At 45.9% G+C, this 25717-nt stretch overlaps 1 protein-coding gene across 4 annotated transcripts in view; it reads left to right on the top strand.

Annotated features, from left to right (window-relative positions):
* Positions 1–322: 322 nt before the first annotated feature.
* The window catches only part of ANKRD6 (ankyrin repeat domain 6), a 140526-nt gene continuing 115131 nt past the window's right edge, over positions 323–25717 (top strand). For all 4 annotated transcript variants that reach the window (XM_065888748.1, XM_065888747.1, XM_065888746.1 and 1 more), the window contains exon 1: positions 323–442. In XM_065888748.1, coding sequence (XP_065744820.1) covers positions 323–442 — 120 coding nt within the window. The remainder of the gene's footprint in view (positions 443–25717) is intronic.

The raw sequence follows: 25717 nt of genomic DNA, 5'->3' as shown, positions 1-25717 counted from the left end.
CTTCCACGTGCAAGTTCAGGGTTTGCTGTGCAGAGGGTGCTTCCCGCCTGTCCTGTCTCCCCCAGCTCCCCTCCCCTGCACTGAGCAATCAGCAGATGCCCTAAAACCAGGGAGGAGAGGTGTGGCCTGTCCTGGGTGCTGAGTGGTGCTGATGGCAGCTTTGTTCTGTAACCCCTAGGTCCCAAAGATGGCATAGTGATGAAGGCCCCTTCCAATGATCGGAACGTCTTTACCCGAGGGTGCCTGCCTGGGCCCGTGGCATCGCGTTGAGCCAGAGGAACTTGTCTACCACTTCACGGAAAACGTCTTTCTCTCCTAATTCATGAGCCAGCAGGATGCGGTCGCCGCGCTTTCAGAACGCCTGCTCATAGCTGCATACAAAGGCCAGGCGGAGAATGTGGTCCAGCTCATCAACAAGGGTGCCAAGGTAGCGGTTACCAAGGTAACAAGAGAATAAACACTTTAGCCATTCCCTGGGGAAAAGCCTGCCTCTTAAGCATTGTCCATAAAACTGTTGTGTTTCGTTCAGTTTTCAAAGAACTGGTTGGTTTTGTTTTTTGTTTCCTGTGCTGGAGGTTTGGGGAGAAAGAAGAAGGATTAAAAATGCTTTCGTTGCTATCTTTCAAATGGAGTCACTCGTAATTAGCATTTGACCCTCTTTAAAATCGCAGTGTGGATTTTTCTCACCTACTTCTTTAGCCAGATGGACAAGAGATCTCTCTGGAGAAATTGGGGCGCAAGAACTTACTGGGTAGAGTGTGTGAGAATCACGTTAGGCTCCCTTGGGAGGCCTGTGGACGACGGGGCAGCCCAGACGCCATGCAGAACCTCACTGCTCCCATCTGGACAGTGATGGGCTTGGACCAGATGCCTCCCAATGACCTCTTTAGGCTGATTTCACGTGGGTCAGTGAGAATGTGTGGCAGGCTTTGGAGGGCATTGCTGACCCCTCACCAACAGATGACACCATGGTAGACGAGAGAATGCACAGGCCCAAGGGCAGTTTTATAGCAAAACTGAGGTAAGGCAGGCTCTGCCCAGTTAGGTGACAAGTGCAAATACATAGACGAAGTAATGCTGATGGCAAACACTTAGTATTGCTCTAAGCACTTTATAGGCCTCTAGAAGAGGTTCTTTTTTCATCCTCACTTTAGAGATGAGGAAACTGAGGCACAGAAAGATTGAAGTATTTACTCAAGGGGCCCCCAGCTGCTGAGTGGCAAAACTGCAACTTGGATCCAGTTATGACTCCAGAGCTCCCCACTCCAGGCCACCCCAGAGAGAGCCATGGAGAGAGGCGAAGTTTCATTTTCAAATAGTAACATCTGTTGACCTCTGACCTCCTATGGCAAAGATTGGCCAGCTCACATTTTTGGTTAGTCACGTGCAGTCTGTGTATTTCCTGCTTCTGATGTGTGCTTTTTCCAGCACCACCAAGCAGTTAACTCAATTCTGGCAGTATCTGTCTGGAGATAGCATCAGCTCTCACAGGCTAAGGGCTCAGTCCCATAAGACTGCTTCAGACACCAGTCACAAGTCCAGGTTGTCACCTATGCTTCTGACTGACTGGCTATAAATCAGAGGTTCCCACAACTCACTCCTTGGGTTGAATTAATTGGCTAAAGCAGCTCACAGAACTCAAGAAAACATTTTACTTACCAGATTACCAGTTTATTACTAAAGGATATAACTTAGGAACAGGCAGATGGAAGAGATGCAGAGGGCAAGGTATGGGGAAAGGAGGCCTCTGAGCGCACCACCCTCCCAGCACCTCTGTGTGTTCACCAACCCAGAAGTTCCCTGAACTCTGTCCTCTGGGTTTTTATGGAGGCTTCATTACATAGACATTATTTACTAAATCATTGGCCATTGGTGATTGATTCAACCTCCAGCCTCTCTCCCCTCCCTGGAGGTCAGGGAAGTGTGACTGAAAGTTCCAACCTGTAATCACTGTTGGTTCCCTTGGCAACCAGCCCTCCATCCTTAGGGCTTTCCATAAGTTATCTTATTAATATAACCTCAGGTATGGCTGAAAGGAGTTTATTAGGAATAACACACTCCTTTCACCTTTATGGCTCTGGAGCTGTTTCAGGAACTGATAGCAGAAGACCAGCTATTACAACAAAAGATTCTCCCGTTGCTCTTATCACTCAGGAAATTCCAAGGAGCTGTGAGGAGCTGTGAGCCAGGAACGGAGATTAAGAGCAAATCTGTATTTCTTTTTTCTTTTAATTAATTTATTTTTTATTTATTTTATTTTTGGCCGCGTTGGGTCTTCATTGCAGCCCGCGGGCTTTCTCTAGTTGCGGCGAGCAGGGGCTACTCTTCATTGTGGTGCGCGGGCTTCTCATTGCGGTGGCTTCTCCTGTTGCAGAGCATGGGCTCTAGGCGCACGGGCTTCAGGAGTTGTGGCACGTGGGCTCTAGAGCACAGGCTCAGTAGTTGTGGCGCACAGGCTTAGTTGCTCCACGGCATGCGGGATCTTCCTGGACCAGGGCTCGAACCTGTGTCTCCTGTATTGGCAGGTGGATTCTTAACCACTGCGCTACCAGGGGAGCCCTGTATTTCTTATTATAAGTCACAGTATCACAATGCTGGTCTCTAGAGAGACTGAAAGTCTTTGGGTACTCAAAGTTCACTCATTAGCCTAACAGCACTCTGACCTAGGTGGTGACTAGGTTGTATGGAATCCAGGGTGAAGGGAACCTTGACTCAGGCCTCAGCATGATCTATCCACAGCTCTTCAGGACCCAGGCAGTCACACATGGGAGAAAGTACAGGAACTCTGTAGTTAGGGCACATGTGCACACATTTTAACTTTGCTGTGTTTGCTAATTGTGCAAGTTGCTTAACTTCTTTGAGCCTCAGTTGCCTTATCTGTAAAATGGGGATAATAATACCAACCTTTCAGAATTGTTATAATAATAACTTATTAAAGCACTTAGCTCATAGTCTGCAAGTTCTCTTTTTTAAACAGTATCATTTGCTTTTTAAAAAACAGCTTTATTGAGGTATAACTTACATGCCAAAAAGCTTACCCGTTTTAAGTGTGAAATTTGATAATTTTTTAAAAACTATTTATTTATTTGGCTCCGCCAGGTCTTAGTTGCGGCGTGCGGGATCTAGTTCCTCGACCAGGGATCGAACCCAGGCCCCCTTCATTGGGAGCGTGGAGTCTTAACCACTGAAACACCAGGGAAGTCCCTGAAATTTGATAAATGTATTTACAGAGTTGTGTAACCAACACCATGTTCTAGTTTTAGTACATTTCTAATTTTAGATACCCAGTAAGAAACTCCATACTTCTTAGCTCTCATTCCCATTCCCATCCCCAGCTCCTGGCAACCATTGATCTACTTTCTGTTTCTACAAATTTCCCTTTTATGGACATTTTATATAAATAGAATCATACATTATGTGGTCTTTTGTGTCTGGGTATTTTCATTGAGCCTGCTGTTTTCAAGGTTCATCTGTGTTGTAGCATGCATTTTTGTTTATTACAGAATATTATCCCACTATATACATATATCACATTTTGTTTATCCAGTCATCAGTTGATGGACATTTTGGGTTGTTTCTGGTTTAGAACTATTACGAATAATGCTGCTGTGAACATATTTGTTCTCATTTCTCTTGGGTAGACACTTTGGAGTGGAATTGCTGGGTCACATGGTAAATCTATGTTTAACATTTTAAGGAACTGCCAAGCTATATTCCAGAGTATCTACCATTTTACATTCCCAACAGCAGTGTATCAAGCTTCCAGTCTCTATGTCCTCACCAATGCTTGTTATTATTTTTTTTTACATCACTTGCTTTTTAATAATTAATCAAAGTAAAGCATGTACATAGAAGCTTTGAAAGAATAAGTTCAAATACCGTTAAGAAGGCTTTTAACAAAAACTCCAATCTGCTCCTCTGCAGAAAAAACTTTAAAATTTTTCAGATTTCCCCCGCCCCCCGGCATTTATTTTAATATTTCTAATGAATATGCAAATACTACTCATTTGATTAATCAGTTCAATTTTTAATTTAAAAACAATTTAGGTATATTTTAATTTTTATGTTGCACATACCCATAAGTTAAAGCGTCAGATATTTTTACTATGTTTGCCTTCCAGTTTTGATTCTCCGTAGGCAATTACTTTCAACTCTTTTGGTAGATTCTTTTTTTTTTTTCGCGGTACGCGGGCCTCTCACTGTTGTGGCCTCTCCCGCTGCGGAGCACAGACTCTGGACGCGCAGGCTCACGGGCCCAGCCGCTCCATGGCATGTGGGATCTTCCCAGACCGGGGCACGAACCCACATCCCCTAGCATTGGCAGGCGGACTCTCAACCACTGCGCCACCAGGGAAGCCCGGTAGATTCTTTTAGTGCTTACATCCATAAAGGTATCGTGATACTGCTAAATCTTGATTTTTTCCATTTTTGGCATTATCTGTTTAACGATATGAAAAGCGATGATTTAAGGTTTAGCTTTCTTTCCCTCTCCTGCCCTCTCACACATACTTTCATAACAATGACCTCAGCATTTCATTTTTACATATTTTAACCAATTTATTCCAGTTATAGCTGAGCCCTGTGGTATGTACTATCATAACATTAACTTTTTTGCAATAATTTGTTTACCCTGATGTTTATAATCATCTTATATTTGTTTCTTTAGTTTTGTCTCTTACTGTCACTAATCGTCCCCATCTGTGTAATCTCTGGATGTGCAGAATGTTCGGTAGTCTCCATTGATTCTCCTTGAAGAGCTGTCCCCTGGAGCCCCTTCCCCTGCTTCAGTCTGCACTGGAGGCTCTCAGCCTCTGGCGGCTGTCTGAGGATCTGCCTTTACTCTTTACCTAGGGATTCCCCTTACCGCTTTTATATATGTTGACTTCGTGTTTTCTGGGCCCCAGTGTCTTTCTCCTTCTTTGTTTTGTTGTGGTACACCCTCTAGTGCAGTGCCGTCTGAGAGAACTTTCTGTGATGGTGAAATGTTCAATATCTGTGCTGTCTAAACAGAGTAGCAACACATGGCTGTTGAGTACAGTTGAACAATAAGAGTTTGAACTGCACGGGTCCACTTACACATAGACTTTTTTCAATAGTGAATACTATAGTACCATGTGGTCGGTGGTTTGTTGAATCTGCGGATTTGCAACCGCAGATACTGAGGAAACATGGGTATGGAGGACCTGGGAATATGAATATCAGTCATACTCGGATTTTTGACAGCGCGGAGGGTTGGCACCATTAACCCTCACGTTGTTCAAGGGTTGGCTGTACTTGAAATGTGGCTAGGATGACTGAGGAACTGAATTTTAAATTTAATTAATTAAGTTTAAATGCCATGTGTGGCTGGACTACCATATTGTTTGGTGTTTTTTAAGGCTCCACAAGTTGAAGTTACATTTAATTTGTTTAGTTATATTAAAACACATATATATTATGTGTTTATATTATTATATAAACATACATATATTATTATATATATGTATATATATTATGTGTCTATATTATTATTTTTTTTTTTTTGCGGTACACAGGCCTCTCACTGTTGTGGCCTCTCCCACTTACGGAGCACAGGCTCCGGACGCGCAGGCTCAGCGGCCATGGCTCACGGGCCCAGCCGCTCCGCGGCACGTGGGATCCTCCCAGACCGGGGCACGAACCCGAGTCCCCTGCATCGGCAGGCGGTGTCTATATTATTATATAAACATAATACCAAGCTTAATTTTAGTTATTTAATATTCACTTGCATCATGTGGACTTTCAAATTTATTACATTTTTTAATTGGTTAATAATTTCGATTTACAAGCAGCTCATGCAGCTCAATATCAAAAAAACAAACAACCGAACCCAAAAATGAGCAGAAGACCTAAATAGACATCTCTCCAAAGAAGATATACAGACTGCCAACAAACACATGAAAGGATGCTCAACATCATTAATCATTAGAGAAATGCAAATCAGAACTACAATGAGGTATCACCTCACACCAGTCAGAATAGCCATCATCAAAAAATCTACAAAGAATAAATGCTGGAGAGGGTGTGGAGAAAAGGGAACCCTCTTGCACTGTTGGTGGGAATGTAAATGGATACAGCTACTATGGAGAACAATATGGAGGTTCCTTAAAAAACTAAAAACAGAACTACCATACGACCCAGCAATCCCACTACTGGGCATATACCCTGAGAAAACCATAATTCAAAAAGAGTCATGTACCACAGTGTTCATTGCAGCACTATTTACAATAGCCAGGTCATGGAAGCAACCTAAGTGTCCATCGGCAGATGAATGAATAAAGAAGATGTGGCACATATATACAATGGAATATTAGCCATAAAAAGAAATAAAACAGTTATTTGTAGTGAGGTGGTTGGACCTAGAGTCTGTCATACAGAGTGAAGGAAGTCAGAAAGAGAAAAACAAATACCGTATGTTAACACATATATATGGAATCTAAAAAAAAAAAAAAAAGGTTCTGAAGAACCTAGGGGCAGGACAGGAATAAAGACGCAGATGTAGAGAATGGACTTGAAGACACAAGGAGGGGGAAGGGTAAGATGGGACAAAGTGAGAGAATGGCATGGACATATATACACTACCAAATGTAAAATAGATAGCTAGCGGGAAGCAGCCGCACAGCACAGGGAGATCAGCTCCGTGCTTTGTGACCACCTAGAGGGGTGGGATAGGGAGGGTGGGAGGGAGATGCAAGAGGGTGGAGATATGGGGATATATGTATATGTATAGCTGATTCACTTTGTTATAAAGCAGAAACTAACACACCATTGTAAAGCAGTTATACTCCAGTAAAGATGTTAAAAAAATTTTTTTCATAGATACCTTGGATTTTTTTTTTTTTTTTTTTTCGGTACGCGGGCCTCTCACCGCTGTGGGCTCTCCCGTTGCGGAGCACAGGCTCCGGACGCGCAGGCTCAGCAGCCATGGCTCACGGGCCCAGCCGCTCCGCAGCATGTGGGATCTTCCCGGACCAGGGCACGAACCCATGTCCCCTGCATCGGCAGGCGGACTCTCAACCACTGCGCCACCAGGGAAGCCCCCCTTGGATTTTTTATATAGTATACTGTCAAACCAAACATAATAAAATGTCTTCTTTATGAAAAAATCTTATAAAACTTATTTTGTTATCTTCATCAATAATCTACCATATGTCATTTATTGGCTACCATATTGAATAGCACAGCTCGAATGCCTTCCTGAGAATGAGCGAACAGGAGAGACTAATCAATTTTAGACACAATCTATTGCCCCTTTCCCTCCCACATTTCTCCCTATGTAGTTGTATCACAATTTTGGAGCAGATCCACAATTAGTGTGATTATATAAATGCTCTTCACTGGTGAGCCAATAATTGTACTATCATTACATTTCCATTGTTTGTATAACTTGCTGCTTTTCCTGAACTTGATCATTGCCTTGATTTTTAAATTTGTTTAGTTTTATTCAAACTTATAGTTAGATGTTTCCTCTACCTTTCAACTCTGTAAAGCAGTTCTTAGGGGGAGTTCCCTGGTGGCCTAGTGGTTAGGAATCCAGACTTTCACTGCCATGGTCCAGGTTCAATACCTGGTCAGGGAACTGAGATCCTGCAAGCCGTGCAGCGTGGCCGGGGAAAAACAAAACAAAACCAGTTCTTAGTGTAATTTCCATGGTTAAGCCTGTCACGTATTTACCAGTTTTATTCTTTTCCTGGAGATATCCCTTCTGGAGTCATCCATCCTTCTGTTCCAGTTTGATCTGGGCTACTCTCTAGTTCTGATGCATGTCCTTTCACCTCTCCCCTGTGTTAGACCCCCTGTTTGCCAAAATCCGTGTCACCCTCATTTTGGTGGTGCATATCCTCTGGCAGTTTCCTAAGAGAGGGAACATGGGAGACAAATGTTTTGAGAGTCTGCATATCTGAAAATAGAATCTTTATTCTACCCTCTCATGTAATTGACAATTTGGTATGAAACCTAGAGCTTCTAAGGCAATTTTGTTTTGTTGTTTTTGAGTGTTGCTGTTGGGAAGTCAGCTCATAGATTCTAACTTGCAGCTGCCTCCTGAAAGGCCTTTTGTATCCACTGTGTCCCCTGAAGGCCTGCCCACTCAGAACCCAGCTCATGAGCCTCCACCACCAGGAAGTCCACCGAGAATGGTTCTGTGCAGGTGCCCTGCGTGGAACTCACTTCCTCTGCACTGGTGCAGCACTTGCTGTGCGTTGGCTCTGAGTCCCTCATAATTGCGTACCGCTCTGTGGGTGCTCAGAACTCCCCAGCAGACTATCACTCTGACCTGGCCAGTTTCTCTTTTGTATTTCTCTGTGTTTGACACAGAAGGAAAGCTCTGGATTTGGAATCCAAAGACCTTGGTACAGGTGTCTGCTCTACTGCTTATTAGCTGCTTGTTCATGTAGGCCAGAGTTTCTCAGCTTCTGCACTATTGATGTTTTGGGCCAGATAATTCTTTGCTGTGGGAGGTTGTCCTATGCATTGTAGACTCTGGCCTCTGTTCATTAGATGCATGGTACTCCCTTCTCCCTGGTTGTGACGATCAAAAATGTCTCCAGACCTTGTCAAATATCCCCTGGGAGGGGGGCAAAATTGCCCCTTGCTGAGAAGCACAGATGTAGGCAAATTTCTTCACTTTACAGGTCTCATTTTCCTCCCCAAACTTAGAGGATTTCCATAGGGCCTAAATGTGATAACACATGTGGCTGCAGTTATAAAATCTAAGTGGGCACAAAATATTGGGTCTGTTTTTTTAACCCCTCCAGTGCCTAGCACAGTACTCACTCATTAGGCCCCATGTGTGTCCAGTGAGGGGAATAATGTTTAGTGTAAGTTGCTTCCACTCAGTGCTTACTAGGTGTCAGCTACTCTTGTAAGAGTCTACAATGATTCAGTCCTCTATACCTCACCACAACTCTGTTCTCATTATACAGATGAGGAAACTGAGGCAAGGAGAGGTGAGGTAACCTTCCCAAAGTTTCAGGACTGGGATTTGAACCCTGGCCATCTGGCTCCAGAGTTTTTGCTCTTAAACACCATGTTTTCCCTGTGTGTTTATGACTTTGGGTTGGGAACATCCTGTGGGCTGCTTGTTACTAGAGCATCTTCCTTGGCATCTTACACATAGGAGATATAATCTGCAAATGTTTTACTGACTAGTAACTCATGTGCCCAGGTACTTTAATAAGGCACTTTCCCAATAGTGTATTATACATGTGTGTAACATTTTATACTTTGCAAGTTATTTTCGTATATGTGCTGCTCATCCCCAGAACTCCATGAGCTTTTTCTTTTGGACTTGTGAGGAAATGGAGGCCCCAAAAGGGAAGTGACATACAAGCTAGGGCATGCCAGAGGTGGCACCAGAACCGGGATCTCCTGGCTCCCATGCTGATGTCATCTCTGTTACACCAGGCACCTCAGATAAGGGCAGCCTCTTCTGTCCTCATGGGGATTTTACCTAGTAGCTAATAGTGTGTGGGTATGATACCTTATCCACCAAGCACGAGTGGAGTTGCCATGCACAGGACAAGTCATCAGAGGCAGTGGGCTTGGGAACTGGGAATTGGTGTAGAAACTACACTTAAACATCTTAAATTCTTTTTTTAAAAAATTTTATTGGAGTATAGTTGATTTACAATGTTGTGTTAGTTTCTGCTGTAGAGCAAAGTGAATCAGTTATACATATATCCACTCTTTTTTAGATTCTTTTCCCCTATAGTTCATTACAGAGTATTGAGTAGAGTTCCCTGTGCTATTCAGTAGGTCCTTATTAGTTATCTCTTTTATATATAGTAGTGTGTACATGTCAATCCCAATCTCCTAATTTATCCCTCCCCACACTTACCCTCTGGTAACCATAAGTTTGTTTTCTACATCTGTAATCTATCTCTGTTTTGTAGATGAGTTCATTTGTACTCTTCTTTTAGATTCCACGTATAAGTGATGTCATATATTTGTTTTTCTCTGTCTGACTTACTCCACTCAGTATGAGAATCTCTAGGTCCACCTGTGTTGCTGCTAATGGCATTATTTCATTCTTTTTTTTTAGCAACTTTTTTTTTTAGTAAATTTATTTATTTGTTTGTTTGTTTTTTGGCTGTGTTGGGTCTCCGTTGCTGCACACGGGCTTTCTCTAGTTGTGTCAAGCGGTGGCTTCTCTTATTGCAGAGCACGGGCTCTAGGTGCACGGGCTTCAGTAGTTGCAGCACACGAGCTCAGTAGTTAGTGGCTCGTGGGCTCTAGAGCACAGGCTCGGTAATTGTGGCGCACGGCTTAGTTGCTCCGCGGCATGTGGGATCTTCCCAGACCAGGGCTCGAACCCGTGTCCCCTACACTGGCAGGCGGATTCTTAACCACTGTGCCACCAGGGGAGTCCCACTCCAGTATCTTTTTAAAGAACTTTTAGGAAGCTGGTCCTTGGGATGTTTCACCACAGCTTTCGTTTTCTCTGAAAGTAACCAGACAGAGGTTATTTGATGCAGCTTTAGTTAAGAAAAATGCAGTTTCATTCATAAAATTAATGTTTATCAAATTTCTATTTGATACCTACCACCACCCCTGAGTAATGACATAGGATTTAGATGATTAAGAAGTACAGGCCGCAGGGCCTCAAGGCATGGAAAGTGAGCCCCCCAGAGTTCACTGCTGAGTGGATGGGCAGAAAACTCAGCAGGTGGCAACATGGGGGGGGGGTAAAACATGGAGGAAGGGAAGGAAGGGAGGAAGGCAAGGAAAAAAAAGAACTAAAGACCGTATGCAAACTTACGCAATGTCATGTGTATCTAATTTATGTAATTTATGTAAAATGTTACATTTGCATACATGTTCATGCACAAAGAACTTGGAAAAGAGTTACATTTATATTGACCAGTTATATCCATTGATAAATGAAAACGGCATATAGGAAAGTAGCAAGTGATGGGTACAGTCTGATGCATTTTGGTTAAAGCGCAAGTCCACTTCTGTCTGCCAGCCTGCCTCTATTTGTGTGAGCACAGAGAACCGTGGGGAACACAATAGACTGCTGATGCCGTTTGCCTGGCAGTGAAGATGATTAGCTTTGCTTTTATAGATTTTTCCATTGTATTTTTCCGCTTATTAAAACAAGCATATATTACTTGAGTAATTTGTGAAACATGAAATCAAGTTCAGAAATGTGTGTTGAGTGTCTGTGCCAGCACTGGCCCAGTGCTGTATATTTACCATCTCACTGAAATTCTCGCCGCTCAAAAAGCCTGTGCTCCTGTCTGTGTGATACCAAAGGGGAAAGGGAGGCGCTGAGCAGGAAGCAGTTCGAGCAGTTGAGTAACTTCCCAGTTAAGTGGTCAATAACCCCGGGGGGAACCAGCCCTGTCTGGCTGCGAGGCCCACGCTAGGACGGCACCTGCGCAGTCCCTGTTCCTTCCAGCATCCCGCCAGCCACCCTTCCCCAGCTGCTTCTCCACATCAATGCACACAGAGAAAGAGGCCGTCCTGTGGGAGGGGCTTAGGCCAAAGGGCCTTCTCCGCCCCCCACCTCCAACACCACAGACACACCATTCCCAGAGTTTTCAAGCAACTTCAGGAATTCCCGACCAAGGAAGTGTAGTGCAGAGGGTATGACCTGGACCCAGGAGCCAGACTCGCCTGGGTTCAAACGCCAGCGTATTTACTAGCTCTGTGATCTCGGGGAATTTACTTGTTCCCTTTGTCACTCATATCATCACCTCTGAAATGAGGATTAGGTAGTACTGGCTACCTCATGAGGTTGTTTCAGCACCGGCGGAGTCAATTATGCAAGGTACTTAGAACAGCACTTGGCACATGGTAAGCGCTGGATGTGGCAGCCGTTACCGGGCAGTCCTGATGATGCAACAACCAGCATATCTTATGGTCTGAGAGTCGTGGTCCGAGTACCAGGCAGGGAGTCCTGAGGGGAGGACACAGGCCAGTCAATGCCCTCATCTGAAAAATGAGGCTAATCCCCCAGCTTGCGGGGTTGCTGTGAGGATTAAACGAGATGACAGCTGTGTAGCGGTGTCCAGCACTGAATGAAGAGAGAATTCTGCTTCCAGCCTGCCTGCCTACCTGCAGCTAGGACTTGCCAACCCTCCACAATTGGCAAGAGCCAATTCCTTAAAGTAAACCTCCTCTCATCCGTGCTGCTGAATTGATGAACATACTGGGGAATGCTATTCAGCAACAGAAAGGACTGAGCTACCAATAGAGGAAAGAACATGAATGACTCTCAAAGCCTTATGCATTTGAAGCCAGGCACAAAAGGCCACACACAGTGTGATTCCCTTTGTAGGACTTTTTAGAAGCGTCAAAACTATAGGAACAGAAAATAGATAAGTGATTGCCAGGGACCAGGGATGGTAGAAAGGGCTGACCGGGGTGGGGGTGGGGAGGAAAGCAGATGGAAATTTGGGGGAGGAAATGAAAGTCTCTGTTTTGCTTGCACTGGTGGTTTTCTATGATTCTATACATTGATCCAAACGCATCAAACTGAATACTTAAAAATGGTGAATTTTCCTGAATGTAAATCATTCCTTGATTTTTAAAAAAATAGCTGTTCTAAATATAGTAATTGTTATATAAGGAAATAAACTTAAGGGGGTTTAATAACTTTGTTCTAGTCATTTGTTGGGGAGGGGGAGATTTCCCCTCACCCCCAGCCCAAAGTTCTTTTGGTTGGTCTAATAATTAAGTTGACACAAGACCCATCAACAGGAGAAAACAATTTAATTCATACACACAGAGGTCTCACAGAAATGGGGTCCCCGCCCACCCCATCCCAAAGTGACCAAAGCAGTTCGTTTATATATCATTTTTAGACAAAGGAACAATTATTTGTGAAGATTTAACAAAACAAAGGGGCTTGTGCTTGGGAAAGCAGACTCATGAAGAAGTTTGCTTATACAGCTTTCTTAGCCTTGAATTCTCTAGCTTTGGTAGTAAGGATGCTTTCTATCCTATCCCCCTGTTTTATAGGGAGGATATCTTCACATGGGAGATTTATTTCCTGCTTTCAGAGGGAAAGAGGTGGGGTGGTCAGAGTGTTTTTTTAAAGTATTTTTTCTCACCGGCTATTTCTCAAGTAACTTTTTTTTTTTTTTTTTTTTTTTTGCGGTACGTGGGCCTCTCACTGTTGTGGCCTCTCCCGTTGCGGAGCACAGGCTCCGGACGCGCAGGCTCAGCGGCCATGGCTCATGGGCCCAGCCGCTCCGCGGCATGTGGGATCTTCCCGGACCGGGGCACGAACCCGCGTCCCCTGCATCGGCAGGCGGACTCTCAACCACTGCGCCACCAGGGAAGCCCTCAAGTAACTTTAATTCAAAATAATCAGTGTGCTATTGAGGCCTATTTTGGGTGACTTAACCTGGGCCCCGACACATTTATAGGTTGTTTGTGGCTCCTGTGGAGCTTTCATATTAGGTATCCCATTACTAGTGAATGATTATGCTCCAATAAATATAAACTTTAAACTTTTAAAAAGAGAACTGCAAATGGTTTGATTGTAGTAACGTCACTTTCCCAAGCCTGACTTTTGATCGTGTCTGCAGAAATGAAGAACATGCAGGGGCTGGTGGATATTTTCAGCAGCCACTCCCAAGGGAAGGCTGGAGGTGGATAAATGCTGTACATTCACGGCCTCAAGAAATGCAGCCAGAACAGTGGAAGCCAAGGATCTTTTTTGTTGATGCTCATTTGCTTTGGTTTTGATTCTGTGGGAGTGTGTTTAATATTAGGACTTACGGGAGTTGGGTGGGTCTGAACTTGTTTGCCAGGCTGTTGGTTTGTAGTCCTTTCCTGAGAGGTGCCAATCCCCAGTCCCCAAGAGGAGGGTGGCGTGAGAAATAGATGCTTACAAGGCTGTTGATCAGATGAAGTGTCCACTTGAGAGAATGTGTTGTCTGTCACATGCTTCTTCCAGAAGACTCCATACATTTGTTTAAAAAGATATAAAAGGGACTTCCCTGGCAGTCCAGTGGTTAAGAATCCAGGCTTCCACTGCAGGGGGCACGAGTTTGATCCCTGGTTGGGGAACTAAGATCCCACATGACGCGCGGCACAGACAAAAATTAAAAAAAAAAAAAAAGATATAACCAATTTAAATATTTCGAACAGGTAATATTTACATTCACATGGTTCTAAAACAGAAGGCACAAAAAGTTGATAAGTCTTTCACACTGTCTCCCAGCGGCTCAGTGTCTCCTTTTCTGAAGGCAACCTGTGTTACCTGTTTCTTGCGTTTTTTTCCTGAGATAGTTTATGCGTATATGTGCAAATAGATGTATCTCTATGTATATCCCCACAGATTGCTTCTGTGCAAACTGTAGGACACTATACATACTCTTCTTCCCTTTGCTTTTCTTCAGTGAACCGTAATTGGCTTCACGCATCCCCTATTGATGGGCATTTAGATGCTGTTAATCCTCTGCTCTTAGAAATTATGTGGCAGCTACTGACCTTGTCCTGAGGTCTTACTGCACAGCGTGGTTCTGTCTGTGGCACAGGTTTCTTTGAGTGGCACTGATGGGGCAGGGCATAATTACAGGGCAGACCCTTGTAATTTTCAGACCTGGAGCAGAACAGCTCTGCATGGAGCTTGCGCCGGTGTACACTCTCCTGGCAGAGAGAGGGGGGCCTGGGAACACTGCCCTTTAAGCACGCTGTGACCAGAGCTATACCAGCCCCTCCCTCCTCCCTCTATTCCTGGCCCTTCTTCCGAATTTATCCTGCCTTTCTCCATTCCTCGCCAGGAGCTCTCGGCAGTGGCTCTGTTTGGCCTTTGTTCCTCTCCCGTTCGGCATGGGTTCATAGAGTTTCTCTTTTTCACCAGCTCTGGCCTGTGTCTAGTGTCAGCTTCCCGGGAGTCAGGGGGAAAAGCAAGGGGTGGCTGATGGGAGGCCAGTGGCGGGAGTCTCCACACATCTCCTCCCCTTCCTCACCCTCCCAAGGCGGCCTGGGACTTCTCATCTCACACCCAGTAGCCAGTGTGTTCTCGCCTCCTGAGTGAGGGCTGGGCCTGCGCAGGGCTGATGCAGCCCCGGTCCTGCTCTTGGGTCCACACGCTCCATGGGGGCCCTGAGGGTGTGGAGTTACACGTCAGGTCACACAGAAAATCTGCTTTTTGTTCTCCAACAGCTGGAAGCATCACCCTGTGGGAAGAAAATCTCCACTGGGAAAACTCAGGCCTTTGTAGTTTATTGTCAGAAATCAGGGAAACTTGACATATGGTGGTAATTCTGAGCAACTCTTATAAAACGAACACGTGTTCAGATTTTATTTAATCAATTAGTGAGGGAACCAGGAAGATGTTGCAACTGCTTCAAAAGAGAATGCAGAAAATTACAAATATGCAGGTCTCGGGAAAGCGGAAATAAATTTGCTTATTAGGTATAAAACTGGCCAGTATACACTGAATCTGCTAGACACAATTTGTTGGCATCACCCTCAGGGTTCTAAGACTTACAGACTTGTGAAATAGCTCAAAGACAAGGAAGCTAACCCGGAGATGACCTGGAATTGCACTGCGCCTGAAATGGGGCACTTAGTCATCTCTCTCGCTTTCACCCACTTTATATTTTTATTTTTAAATTCTTTTCATTTTTAACAATTATAGTAAAATATACATAACGCAAAACTTACTACTTTAACTGTGTTTAAGTGTTCAATGGAATTAAGTCCATTCACATTTTTGTGCAACCACCAGCCCCATCTATCTCCAGAATTCATCTTCCAGACGGAAACTCAGTACCCCTTAAACACTTCCACCCCATACCCTCCTTGCCCTGGCAACCTACAGCTCCACTTCCTGTCTCTATGACTTTGTCACCCGTTTAAAAATCTCTCAATTTTTCCTTCCCAAGAGCAGAGGCAGAGAATCACTTCACCATCTCTGTGACCCTGGCCTCCTTGAACCTTGGTTTCCTGTCTGTAAAATCAGCCTAACCCCTACCTCGGGGATTAGCTGTCAGGGTCAAATGAGGTGATCCATGCAGAGTGCTTGTACAGTGTAATAAGGATGTAGAAGGAGCTCAGCGGAGGGTAGTTATTATCATAATTACTGTTTTCTCACTTGCATCCGTAGTCCCCGGAGGCACAGAAGTCCCCCTCGGTAGGTCAGCAGTTTTCAGTATTGACCACATGTGTGATCACCTGGATAGCCTTAAAAAGATACTGATGCCCAGGTTCTGATTTAACTGATGTGGGGTGTGGCTGGGCTTGTTTCAGAGCCCCCGTGACTCTAACGAGCAGCCGGCTGGGAACCCGCTCACTGCTCCGGGGCCTTCCTCCAGGGAGCCTGGAGCCCCGTGTGTGGGATGGAGCAATGCTCTCTGCAGAGCGCTGCCAAGTCGGTGGTTAGATGCCTGGAATTCATGGCGCTGTTTGTGGAACACCACGGAGTCCTGATGTTCTCGATGCCGTAACGCAAGCCAGAAACAAGTTCACCTGCAGGAGATCCACGTCTTGAGTGTGGGAAGGCAAATGCATGCTGTGAATTGTTGTGTGGCCCACCTGTGAGATGTGCGTGGCACGTTACCGGCTCAATACTAAGAAAATCTCAGTGAGGGTTCACTTAGGATGGTGAGGGTGTTAGTTAAGTTAGTGTTTCCCGCAAAGTTAGGGGGCGCCCCCCGGAGATGCTCCTTTGGGGGAGGGAGAAGGCAGTGTAAGAATTGGTGTCACGGCCCAGACTTAAGTCCCCACCTGGGCCTGAGGGGAGATGTGCTGTGACTGAGGAGAACAAGCCTCGAAACGTCAGGGATGGACCCTTAACACTGACTCAAGCACCTCAGGAGAGGCAGCCGTCGCTGCTGTTGGAACGGGGGTCCGGGGTCAGCCCGGAGTCTCTTGGCTGCTTGCTCACGGCCTCTGGGGAAGTCTTGGGAGGGGCGCCTTGCTCTGCGGGGCCTCTTCTGTTGCCCTCTTGCTGTGTCTGCAGTGGTGTTCAGCGGGAGTGAAGGCAGGCCCTCTTTCCCCAGCTCCGGGCAGGCCTGCTGGGTGCGGTGGCCCAGAGGCCCAGTCCGCACCGGGGTGTTCACACAGCAAGTCAGCTGCATGTCCCATCCCTGGGTCTGTCTGTGCAGTGTGTGCTCTGTTGCCTTAGCAGTCTGCGCTGAAAACAGAAGCCTCAAGCTGCACAGCTGACTTTCATAGCCCAGATTAATGTGCTGGTAACACCCCCTAAGTATCTGTGTCTTTCCTGAACGAAATGCATTGGAGGATCACTGGTTTCCAGGCCAGTAATCTTCCTGTTGTAAGACTTCCACGAAGTGTCATCACCTAATCCACGCTCTAGGGTTGCTATAAAATAAGGAAGCCAGAGAGGAAAGAAGCTTTAGAAGCTGCTGAGTTGCCCACTTGGGCCTCTGCTCAGATGTCAGTGCAGATGGTCTGTTGGTGGATTCTCTATTAGTTTTCTTCTTTCTCTTTTCTTGCTCTTAAGCTGTAATGACTTCGGTTTCAGAAAATAAATGAAGCCAGGAACTTGTTTGGAGACTGAAAATTCTTTCTCAGCAGGCCTGTTGGTTTGTTTCCAGTGAGAACTGGCTGTTGCATGTTTAAGTTGTTATAAACCAAGGATATAAACCAAGACGGGTGAGTAGGTGGTGACTATGCCTGGTCTTCTTTCAGCCTGTGTTTCCATCAAATAGAGCAACGTCTAAAGAATTCTACACCATGAGCAAGTGAAAATGCAAGGCTGATTCTACATCAATCAGTGTAATCCCCATATCAATAGTTGTCTTAGTCTGTTTAGGCTGCTGTAACATAATACCACAGACTAGGTGGGTAAACAGCAAACATTTATTTCTCACAGTTCTGGAGGCTGGGAAGTCCAAGATAAAGGTGCTGGCAGATTTGGTTCCTGGTGAGGACCCTCTTCCTGGCTTACAGACAGCCGCCTTATTGCTGTGGAATGTTAGTCAGCCTTAAAAAGGAATAGAATTCTGATACATGCTGTGACATGGGTGAACCTTGAAAACATTATGCTAAGTGAAATAAGAGAGACACAAAAGGACAAATATTGTATGATTCCACTTGTATAAGGCACCTAGAATAGGCAAATTAATAGAGATGAAAAGTAGGGTGGGTGGAATTCCCTGGCAGTCCAGTGGTTAGGACTCTGCGCTTTCACTGCCGAGGGCCTGGGTTTGATCCCTGGTCAGGGAACTAAGATCCCACATGCTGTGTGGTGAGGCCAAAGTAATAAAAAAGAAAGAAAAGAAAAGTAGGATAGAAGTTAGCAGGGGCTGGGGAGAGGGGAATTATTGTTTAATGGCTACAGAGTTTGTTTGGGATAATTAAAAGTTCTGGAATTGAATAATGGTGACGGTTGCACAACATTGGAAATATACTTGATGCCACTGAATTATAAACTAAAAAATGGTTAAAATGGTAAATTTTATGTTATGTATATTTAACCATAATAAAAAAATTGTTTTAGTTCACCCAAGAAGCAGAAAACTTAAATAGTCTAATTACCATAGAAAAGATTAGAAATGTGATTAAAGATGCAACCTTTAAAAAAGCGCTAGAGCCAGGTGGTTTCACAGCCCTGTTCTGTATTTTAACAAAAAACCAATCCCAATGTTGTTTAAACTATTGTAAAGCATAGAGCAAAATGGAAAGCTGGATTTGTGTTATGAAACTGGTGCAACCTTAATACCAAAACCAGGTAAATATAAATGAGTGAGAGAAATAATACAAGAACTATAGAGCAATCCCAATTATGAATTAGAAACAAAAATTCTTAATAACCTTACTTAATAAAATACAGCACATATCAGAATAGTACAATGTGACCAGGTAGAGTTTGATCCAGGAATGCAAGGATGGTTCTGTAATTCATTACACCAACAGATTAAAAGGGAAGAAAACCCACATGATTATATTAACAATTGCTGAAAAGGCAATGATTCCCATAAAAATCAGGAAATAAGAGAGGACAGTTCTTACCTCCCAACCATAGTTCATCAGGCATTGGACCACAGTGCTTTGTCAGTGTTTCAACGTACTGAAAATGTAGTCTAAGTAGCTACCTGCAAGGAGCTTGGAAGCCATTAACTGATACCTTCTAACTTAGGAACAGATGTACTATAGGAACCAATGGGATTCTTTTTTTTTTAATTAATTCATTTATTTATTCAGTTGCGCCAGGTCTTAGTTGCGGCACGCGGGATCTTTTAATTGCGGCATGCGGGATCTTTTAGTTGTGGCATGCGGGGTCTTTAGTTGTGGCATGTGGGATCTAGTTCCCCGACCAGGCACCAGATCCAGGCCCCCTGCATTGGGAGCGCGGAGTCTTAGCCACTGGACCGCCAGGGAAGTCCCTGACCAATGGGATTCTTTACAGCCAGTTAATATTTTGGTCCTTCTGGTTGGTGGACCTTTCTAGAAGCAAGCCCAACCCTAACAGTTTCTGCATCACCTCAAAAGGAATTCTCTTATTAATGAAGCCATTATGTTTGAATAATTGATTCCTAACCATACACATTTAAAATCATCTCTCCCAATTATTTATGATTATTAGGCCCTCCCCAAAGTAAGACTTAGAGAAACATTATGAACCTTTTTGGCACTGACCATCTTAAAAGAAAGGACTGTTATTTTAGAGGACAATCCCAGTAGCCCTGCCCGAGTATGATTGGACTGTTGACCCCCGCCAGTGCAGGAATTTTACATCTGCCCCCATTACATTTTGTCTTGCTAAAATTAGCCTGTCCTTCCAATCGGAGATTGTATTGGATCCTGATTTTTGTCATCCAAGGACTTTATTCCCTCACTGTTTCTTGTCACCTACTGTCTGATTAAGATGTGATGTGTCACTCATTCAAGTAGGCAGGTAGACAAATCACATTTCCAAAAAAGAAAGAAAGTTCTGAAGTCTATTTAAACTATACATTTTTTTAAATGTAAACTTTTACTTTCTCACTTTCCTTTTATCCGTGGCACTTTTTCTTTGTCCATTTTCTTCCCTGAATATCTTGATAACTTTGTTTTCATTGAATCATAAGCCTGAGAAGGACTTTGAAGTTTTGGACCCAAATCTACACCATTCCAGGCAGTCAGAGCTCTGGGAATACTGTTTATGATAAGGGGACCCTGGGGACACCTAAGAAAGTTTGTGGGGAGCCTTATAATACAATTTAAAACCAGAACAAGGGGCCAAGTGGCCAGGATTCCAGCTGTTATTTGTTCTGCCACAAATAAAACTTGAGCTCTTGAAAATCACTGACCCTCTGCTAGCCTTACTTATCCTCTCCAAATTAAATTCTCAAAGACACTTTTCAATCCGAATATTATATTGTTTCTAAAATATGTGCCACTCCTACTTTACTACTGTTACAACTTTCTTGCTTCCTCTCTCTCTTTCCTATTTCCTTAATGCTGCAGGTAATACAGACAGACTTTACTCGCCTCAAAAAAGGCTGCATGACCCTGACCTATTGTATTTCTCATGATCTTAAGAAAGGAAGTGTTGTCATTTTGAAATTATTACACTAATTTAGGTTATACCTAAATTCTTCTTGTTGAACTGTTTCCCTTCATGTGGGTCACATCTCTGCAACTGCCCTCCTTGTAACAGCACCCAGTTAAGATGGCTCAATTGTTTTATTTCTTTGAGCTAATGAGTCTCAATTCCTTTAGCCTCCTTTTGCCCCATGTGTCTGTGTGAGCTTGAGCAAAAGCACATCGTTTTGTTCCAGGAATGGCTAAGCACCCTTTCTTCTCACTTCTCAGGTCCACTCTGTTAGACCAGGCAGCTTCCTTGAGGAGTCAGGGCTCAGCATCCATGGGGCAGGTGTTCATGGGGTGAGTGTTGTCCGTGTGAAAGGCCTGCCCTTTAGTAAGGAGGATCTGAGATACCTAAGCAGGAGAAAGAAGCTGTGACCCAGCTTCCAGGTCCTGACTGGAGTAATGAGTGACTAGGGTCACAGGCCAGGACTCTCGGGTACCATGGAGTCTGTATGAAGAGAGAGTCTTTCCAGGCTTGTTTCACTGGCTTGTGGTTCTCAAATTACCCCTGGTTCGCCTCCCTGGGGCTCCGCCCCTCCCGAGGGAGGTGTCTCCAGGGTAAATACCTTGGCCCGCCTGGAGTGTCTGGTGAGAAGGATTAAGTACCACATCTGAACACAGGGAGGAACAAAACACCTCCACTTTCTTTCAAGGTGTATTTTAAGCTGGTTACCTTTGGCTGGGCTCCCTTGTTGGGGGAGATCTTTATCTGAACAGGAATTCTTCTCTAGGAATATTCCCTGACCGAGCCCCACCCCCTCCAGCTGGGAGTTAGGCTCTTCCAAACGAGCAGCAGGGACTTTTCGTTCTGAGCGCCCTTTATGATCACCTGAGAGTGTAATTTATGGGTCACCTGCTGGAACGGGAGTCACTCTGATGTTACCATGCAGCAGTTCTGCTGGAAATCGGGACCCGCAGGGCTCAACATGCCAGAACAAAGCAGCACCCAGACCAGAGCCCAGAGCTGTTGACAGTGAGGCCACTTTTTTGTAGTTGTTGCCTGGCTACGTCTCAAGGCCCTTTGCCATTCAGTTCCCTGGAAGTGAGTGGGCTCCAAGCCTCTGCCTCTCCCTGGTTGGATCAGGGAAATGTGCTCTCTGTAGGGTCCTGCACCCTCTCTCCCCTCGCTGTTCTCAGATGGCCTGTCCTGACCCCAGGGCAGGTTGGAGGGACCAGCACATTTAAAGCATGCAACGAGGGATTCATAACCTCCGGCTGCACGTTAGAATCACCTGGAATTTAAAAAACACCCACTCCAAGACCCCACCCTAGGCTGATGGAATCTGGGCTTGAAATTTGAGATCTTAAAAATACTTTCAGGTGACTCTAATGTGGAACAGCATTGAAAACCAGTGGTTTATGTTAGTGGCTCTCAAAATGTGGTTCTATACTAGCAGCATCTGCTTCTCCTGGGAACTTGTTAGAAATGCAAATTCTCAGCCTCCACCCCAGACCTACAAAATCAGAAACCCTGGAAGGGGGCCCAGAGAGCTGTCTTTAACAAGCCTCTGCTGCCCAATAAAGTTTGAGGACCACTATTAATGCACAAGCAAGCTAGTTTCATGTGACCTGTGAATGTAACTGTAAAAGCACCAATAGAAAAGATGCAGTGGAAAAGATGGGGTAAAGACGATAATCCTTGTATGGGGTGGTAGAATCACAGATGATTTGCTTTCATTTTCCGAATTTTTAGTAGTGTCATTGTATTGTTTATATACTCTCTTAAGATACAGAAAGTTCTGGGTTGAGGAGATGTAGTCTTTTAGTGTTTTGTACTGACAGCCGGGGACGAAAGCGTCATGAGGAATGTACCGAGAGGAATGACTCCTGCTGGAACAGTCCCCACTGGGCAGGTTTCACCTGAGGGCCTGTGGCTGCTCTGGGGAGGATTATTCCGGCCCCTCCTCAGCCCAGGTCACTCATCGGAATCACCTGGGGAGGATATATAAACCCCCTCGCCCCGCTGCCTGCGCGTCACAGAGCACTGAGTCAGCAACTCTGGAGGAAAGCCTCAGGCATCAGCACGGGTGGACAGACACACAGACCAACCTCCCCAGGCGATTCAGATGTACAGTGAGAATGGACAGCCTCTCTCCTCATCTGGAGATTCCGAGGAAACCAGGTAATTTGCAAGCACCCTCAGGGGTGATCATCTGGGAGCCGCGGGAGCGTCCTGAGAGTGGAGGCATCTGCCAGGGGAGTGCCTCCCCCAACAGGAAGCAGCTAGCAGGGAGTGTGGTGGGCCAGAGCATGCGGGCTGGGGTCAGATAGCTTAGGGGTGAATCCAGACTCGAGTTACCTGCTGCGTGACATTGAGCAAGTGACTGTCTCTCTATGCTGCAGTTTTCTCATCTGTAAAATGGGCTTAATAATGCTGCCTACCTCCTAGGGTCGTTGGGAGGATTGAATGAGCTAATACACGTAAAACTCTTAACATGTGCCTACCATGCCGTAAGCGTCCCATAAATGTTAGCTGCTGCTAGCCCTTGCTCTCATCCTTGTTGCTATTGGTCTTGCTGGGCTCACCAGGGCCTGGTTGAGTTGGGTTAAATTGGTCTTTGAATTAGGCAGGGCCTAGGACAAACCAGTGCTTCAGAAACTTCTTCCTCTTATCATTCATGGTCCACAGTCTTTTCTTCTGTTCCCAAGTCTTCCACTGGCCATTCCTAGGGGCATGGAGGTTGAGACCGGTTGTACCCTTAAGTTCAGGTCATTCAAAGACCCCTCTAGGGGCTTCCCTGGTGGCGCAGTGGTTGGGAGTCCACCTGCTGATGCAGGGGACATGGGTTCGTGCCCCGGTCCGGGAGGATCCCACATGCCACGGAGCGGCTGGGCCCGTGAGCCATGGCCGCTGAGCCTGCGCGTCCAGAGCCTGTGCTCCGCAACGGGAGAGGCTGCAACAGTGAGAGGCCCGTGTACTGCAAAAAAAAAAAAAAAAAAAAAGACCCCTCTAAGGATCAGTTTTTATTTGCCCCTCACACTTAGGGTGGTTTCAGCCTTCTGCGTTTGTCAGGCATGACCTTGGGGTATCCCTGTGTGCTGGGTGGGAGCAGCTACTCCCCCGAATGGCTCTACTTTTGTTGCTTTTCACTACAGAATGTTCTGGAAAACCAAGCACATTTCTGGGTGGGTGGTGTGTGTGTGTGTGTGGTTGTGTTAGGAGAGCCCAGGGGACAGGAGTGAACAGCTTCAGGGTCAGTGGGAAACCAGTTACTACCGCCTTTGCTACTTGCTGTAGTTTTACCAGATGCCAGAAAAGGAACCAGACATGCAAGGGGGACACTGACCCTCTTCAGAGGAGCCCCTGTGTCACTGTTGCAGCTGCTCAGATGCTCGTGAAGCCCCCAGGATGCCTACACCTCCTCTGAGGGGTTGAGACGTCCCCGAACCTGGAGGCTGCAGCCCGCCGGGCCCGCCTTGTCTCTGGTCAAGCGTGGAACTGTGGAATTTGCTCCAGTGACCCTGGGAGGCCCAGCCTGCCCTGTGGTTGAGGAGCGCCGGGATTGGTTTGAGGTGCAGTCCCGCACTCGGGGAGATCACGGCCTAGTGGGAAGGGCCCTCAGAACAGGACTGGTGGTTCCCTGAGGGGAGCTGAAGTGCTGTGGTGTGGAGAAGGCAGCCGGGAACATTTCTTCTCGCAGAACTGGAGAAGGGTGTTCTCAGTAAAGAAGCCCCTTCCAGAGAGACGTGGAGACGTGGGACCTTGTATTTCAAAACCCTGCAGCGTAGGGCCCACCTGGCTATCCAGGTGACCCGAGGTCCAAGTCTTCTCCCAGGTCTGTGCCCTTGAAAACATCTCACTTGTCTCTGAGGCAATGGTGCAGGGGTGTCAGGGAGGAGAGGCAGCGGTTGGGGTGTCTTCAGGGGTGAGGCTGGGGACAGTTGGAGGGAAGGAAACCCGTGATGGATGGTGGGCGTTACCTCACTTATCCTGTTTGAAGCCTCCGGGGTGGGTAGTGGAGACCGTTCCTATTTCACAGATGAGGAAAGGGGCTTAGGAGAGTGTCCTGCACAAAATCTCACAGGTGTTACTAGTCAGAGCCGGGATTTGAATGAGGCTTGTCGGGCTCCAGTGCCTCTGGCCTCTCTTTTCTCCACAGAGGGGACTCTGCTGACCTTGGATGAGGAAGCTGCCTCCAGTCCAGGGCCGCCTTGTTAGTAATCTATAGTTTCTGAAGTGCCCTTCAGACGTGACCTGGTTTGAACCACATCGGTGTTTCCTTCTCTGGATCTTCTGATTTTTTGGTGTTCACTTGGGCAGACCCTTTCGCCTCCTTGGGCCTCAGCTTCCACACTGTAATATCTGGTTGCTGACAGGGATGTTCCTTGGGGCTCCCCTGACCTGGGGCACCAGCTACTCCTCGGCCTGTGGCCTCCTTCCCAGCCTCTCTCGGGGCAACTTCTGCCCGCACGGTCTGCACTTTCCAGATGCTCAGAAGCTCTTGTGTCCCGCCATCCTGTCAGGCCTCCTCACAGCACACACGTCTTTCTCCTCACAAATGCAGTGGGCTTCCCCTTGTTTCAGGATGCTTTAGAAGCCTTGTGAGGGTCACTGATCCGATGGCCTGGATGAGGACGCAGGACAGGTGGAGCCCGGGGCCAGGCCCAGCAGGGCGGGAACCAGGCTCTCTGGCTCCATCTCATCAGCTGTGGACATTTCGTCGGAGGAGTCAAGGTTAAGCGGCCCGCGCTGAGCAGTTGCCAGCCAAGGCAGGTCACGCTTTCATCTCATCTCAGACGTTGCCTTTTTATGAAGGCTTTTTATAGCCCACTTTCTTAGGACAAACTTTTTTCTTAATTAAGAATTCTAATTTTAAAGTGAGCTCTGACCTCTTTCTTTCCAGAATCATTCTGTTGCTTTGATTGCATTTCGCGGGTTGAAGTTAAGATCCCTTATTGTCTGCTATCTTGTTTTCCTGCGGGGCTAGTTACCCACGGCAAACTGGCGCTTGATCGAGGTCATAAGTGGGTTTATCCTGCTAGAATATCAGTAAAAGCCTTTGGGAAGTTTTACCAAGATGCGAGAAAGGACTCAGGCCGTGTGAGACCCTTATTCCCCTGGGAGTGTTTCAGCACAGGTGGGGCCGTGCATGGTTAAATGCTGTTTGGAGCTGGGGTGGGAACGTTTCTTCATGGTGAACTTGAGGGAGAAAGCAAAGGCAACATAATGGCTCCTTCAAAAGTTGGAGAATTAGGCGTT

The sequence above is a fragment of the Phocoena phocoena genome, chromosome 12 (genome assembly GCF_963924675.1).
Source record: "Phocoena phocoena chromosome 12, mPhoPho1.1, whole genome shotgun sequence".
Lineage (NCBI taxonomy): Eukaryota > Metazoa > Chordata > Mammalia > Artiodactyla > Phocoenidae > Phocoena > Phocoena phocoena.
Note: the sequence above shows the minus strand (reverse complement) of the source record. Positions and strands in the feature narration are given on the sequence as shown.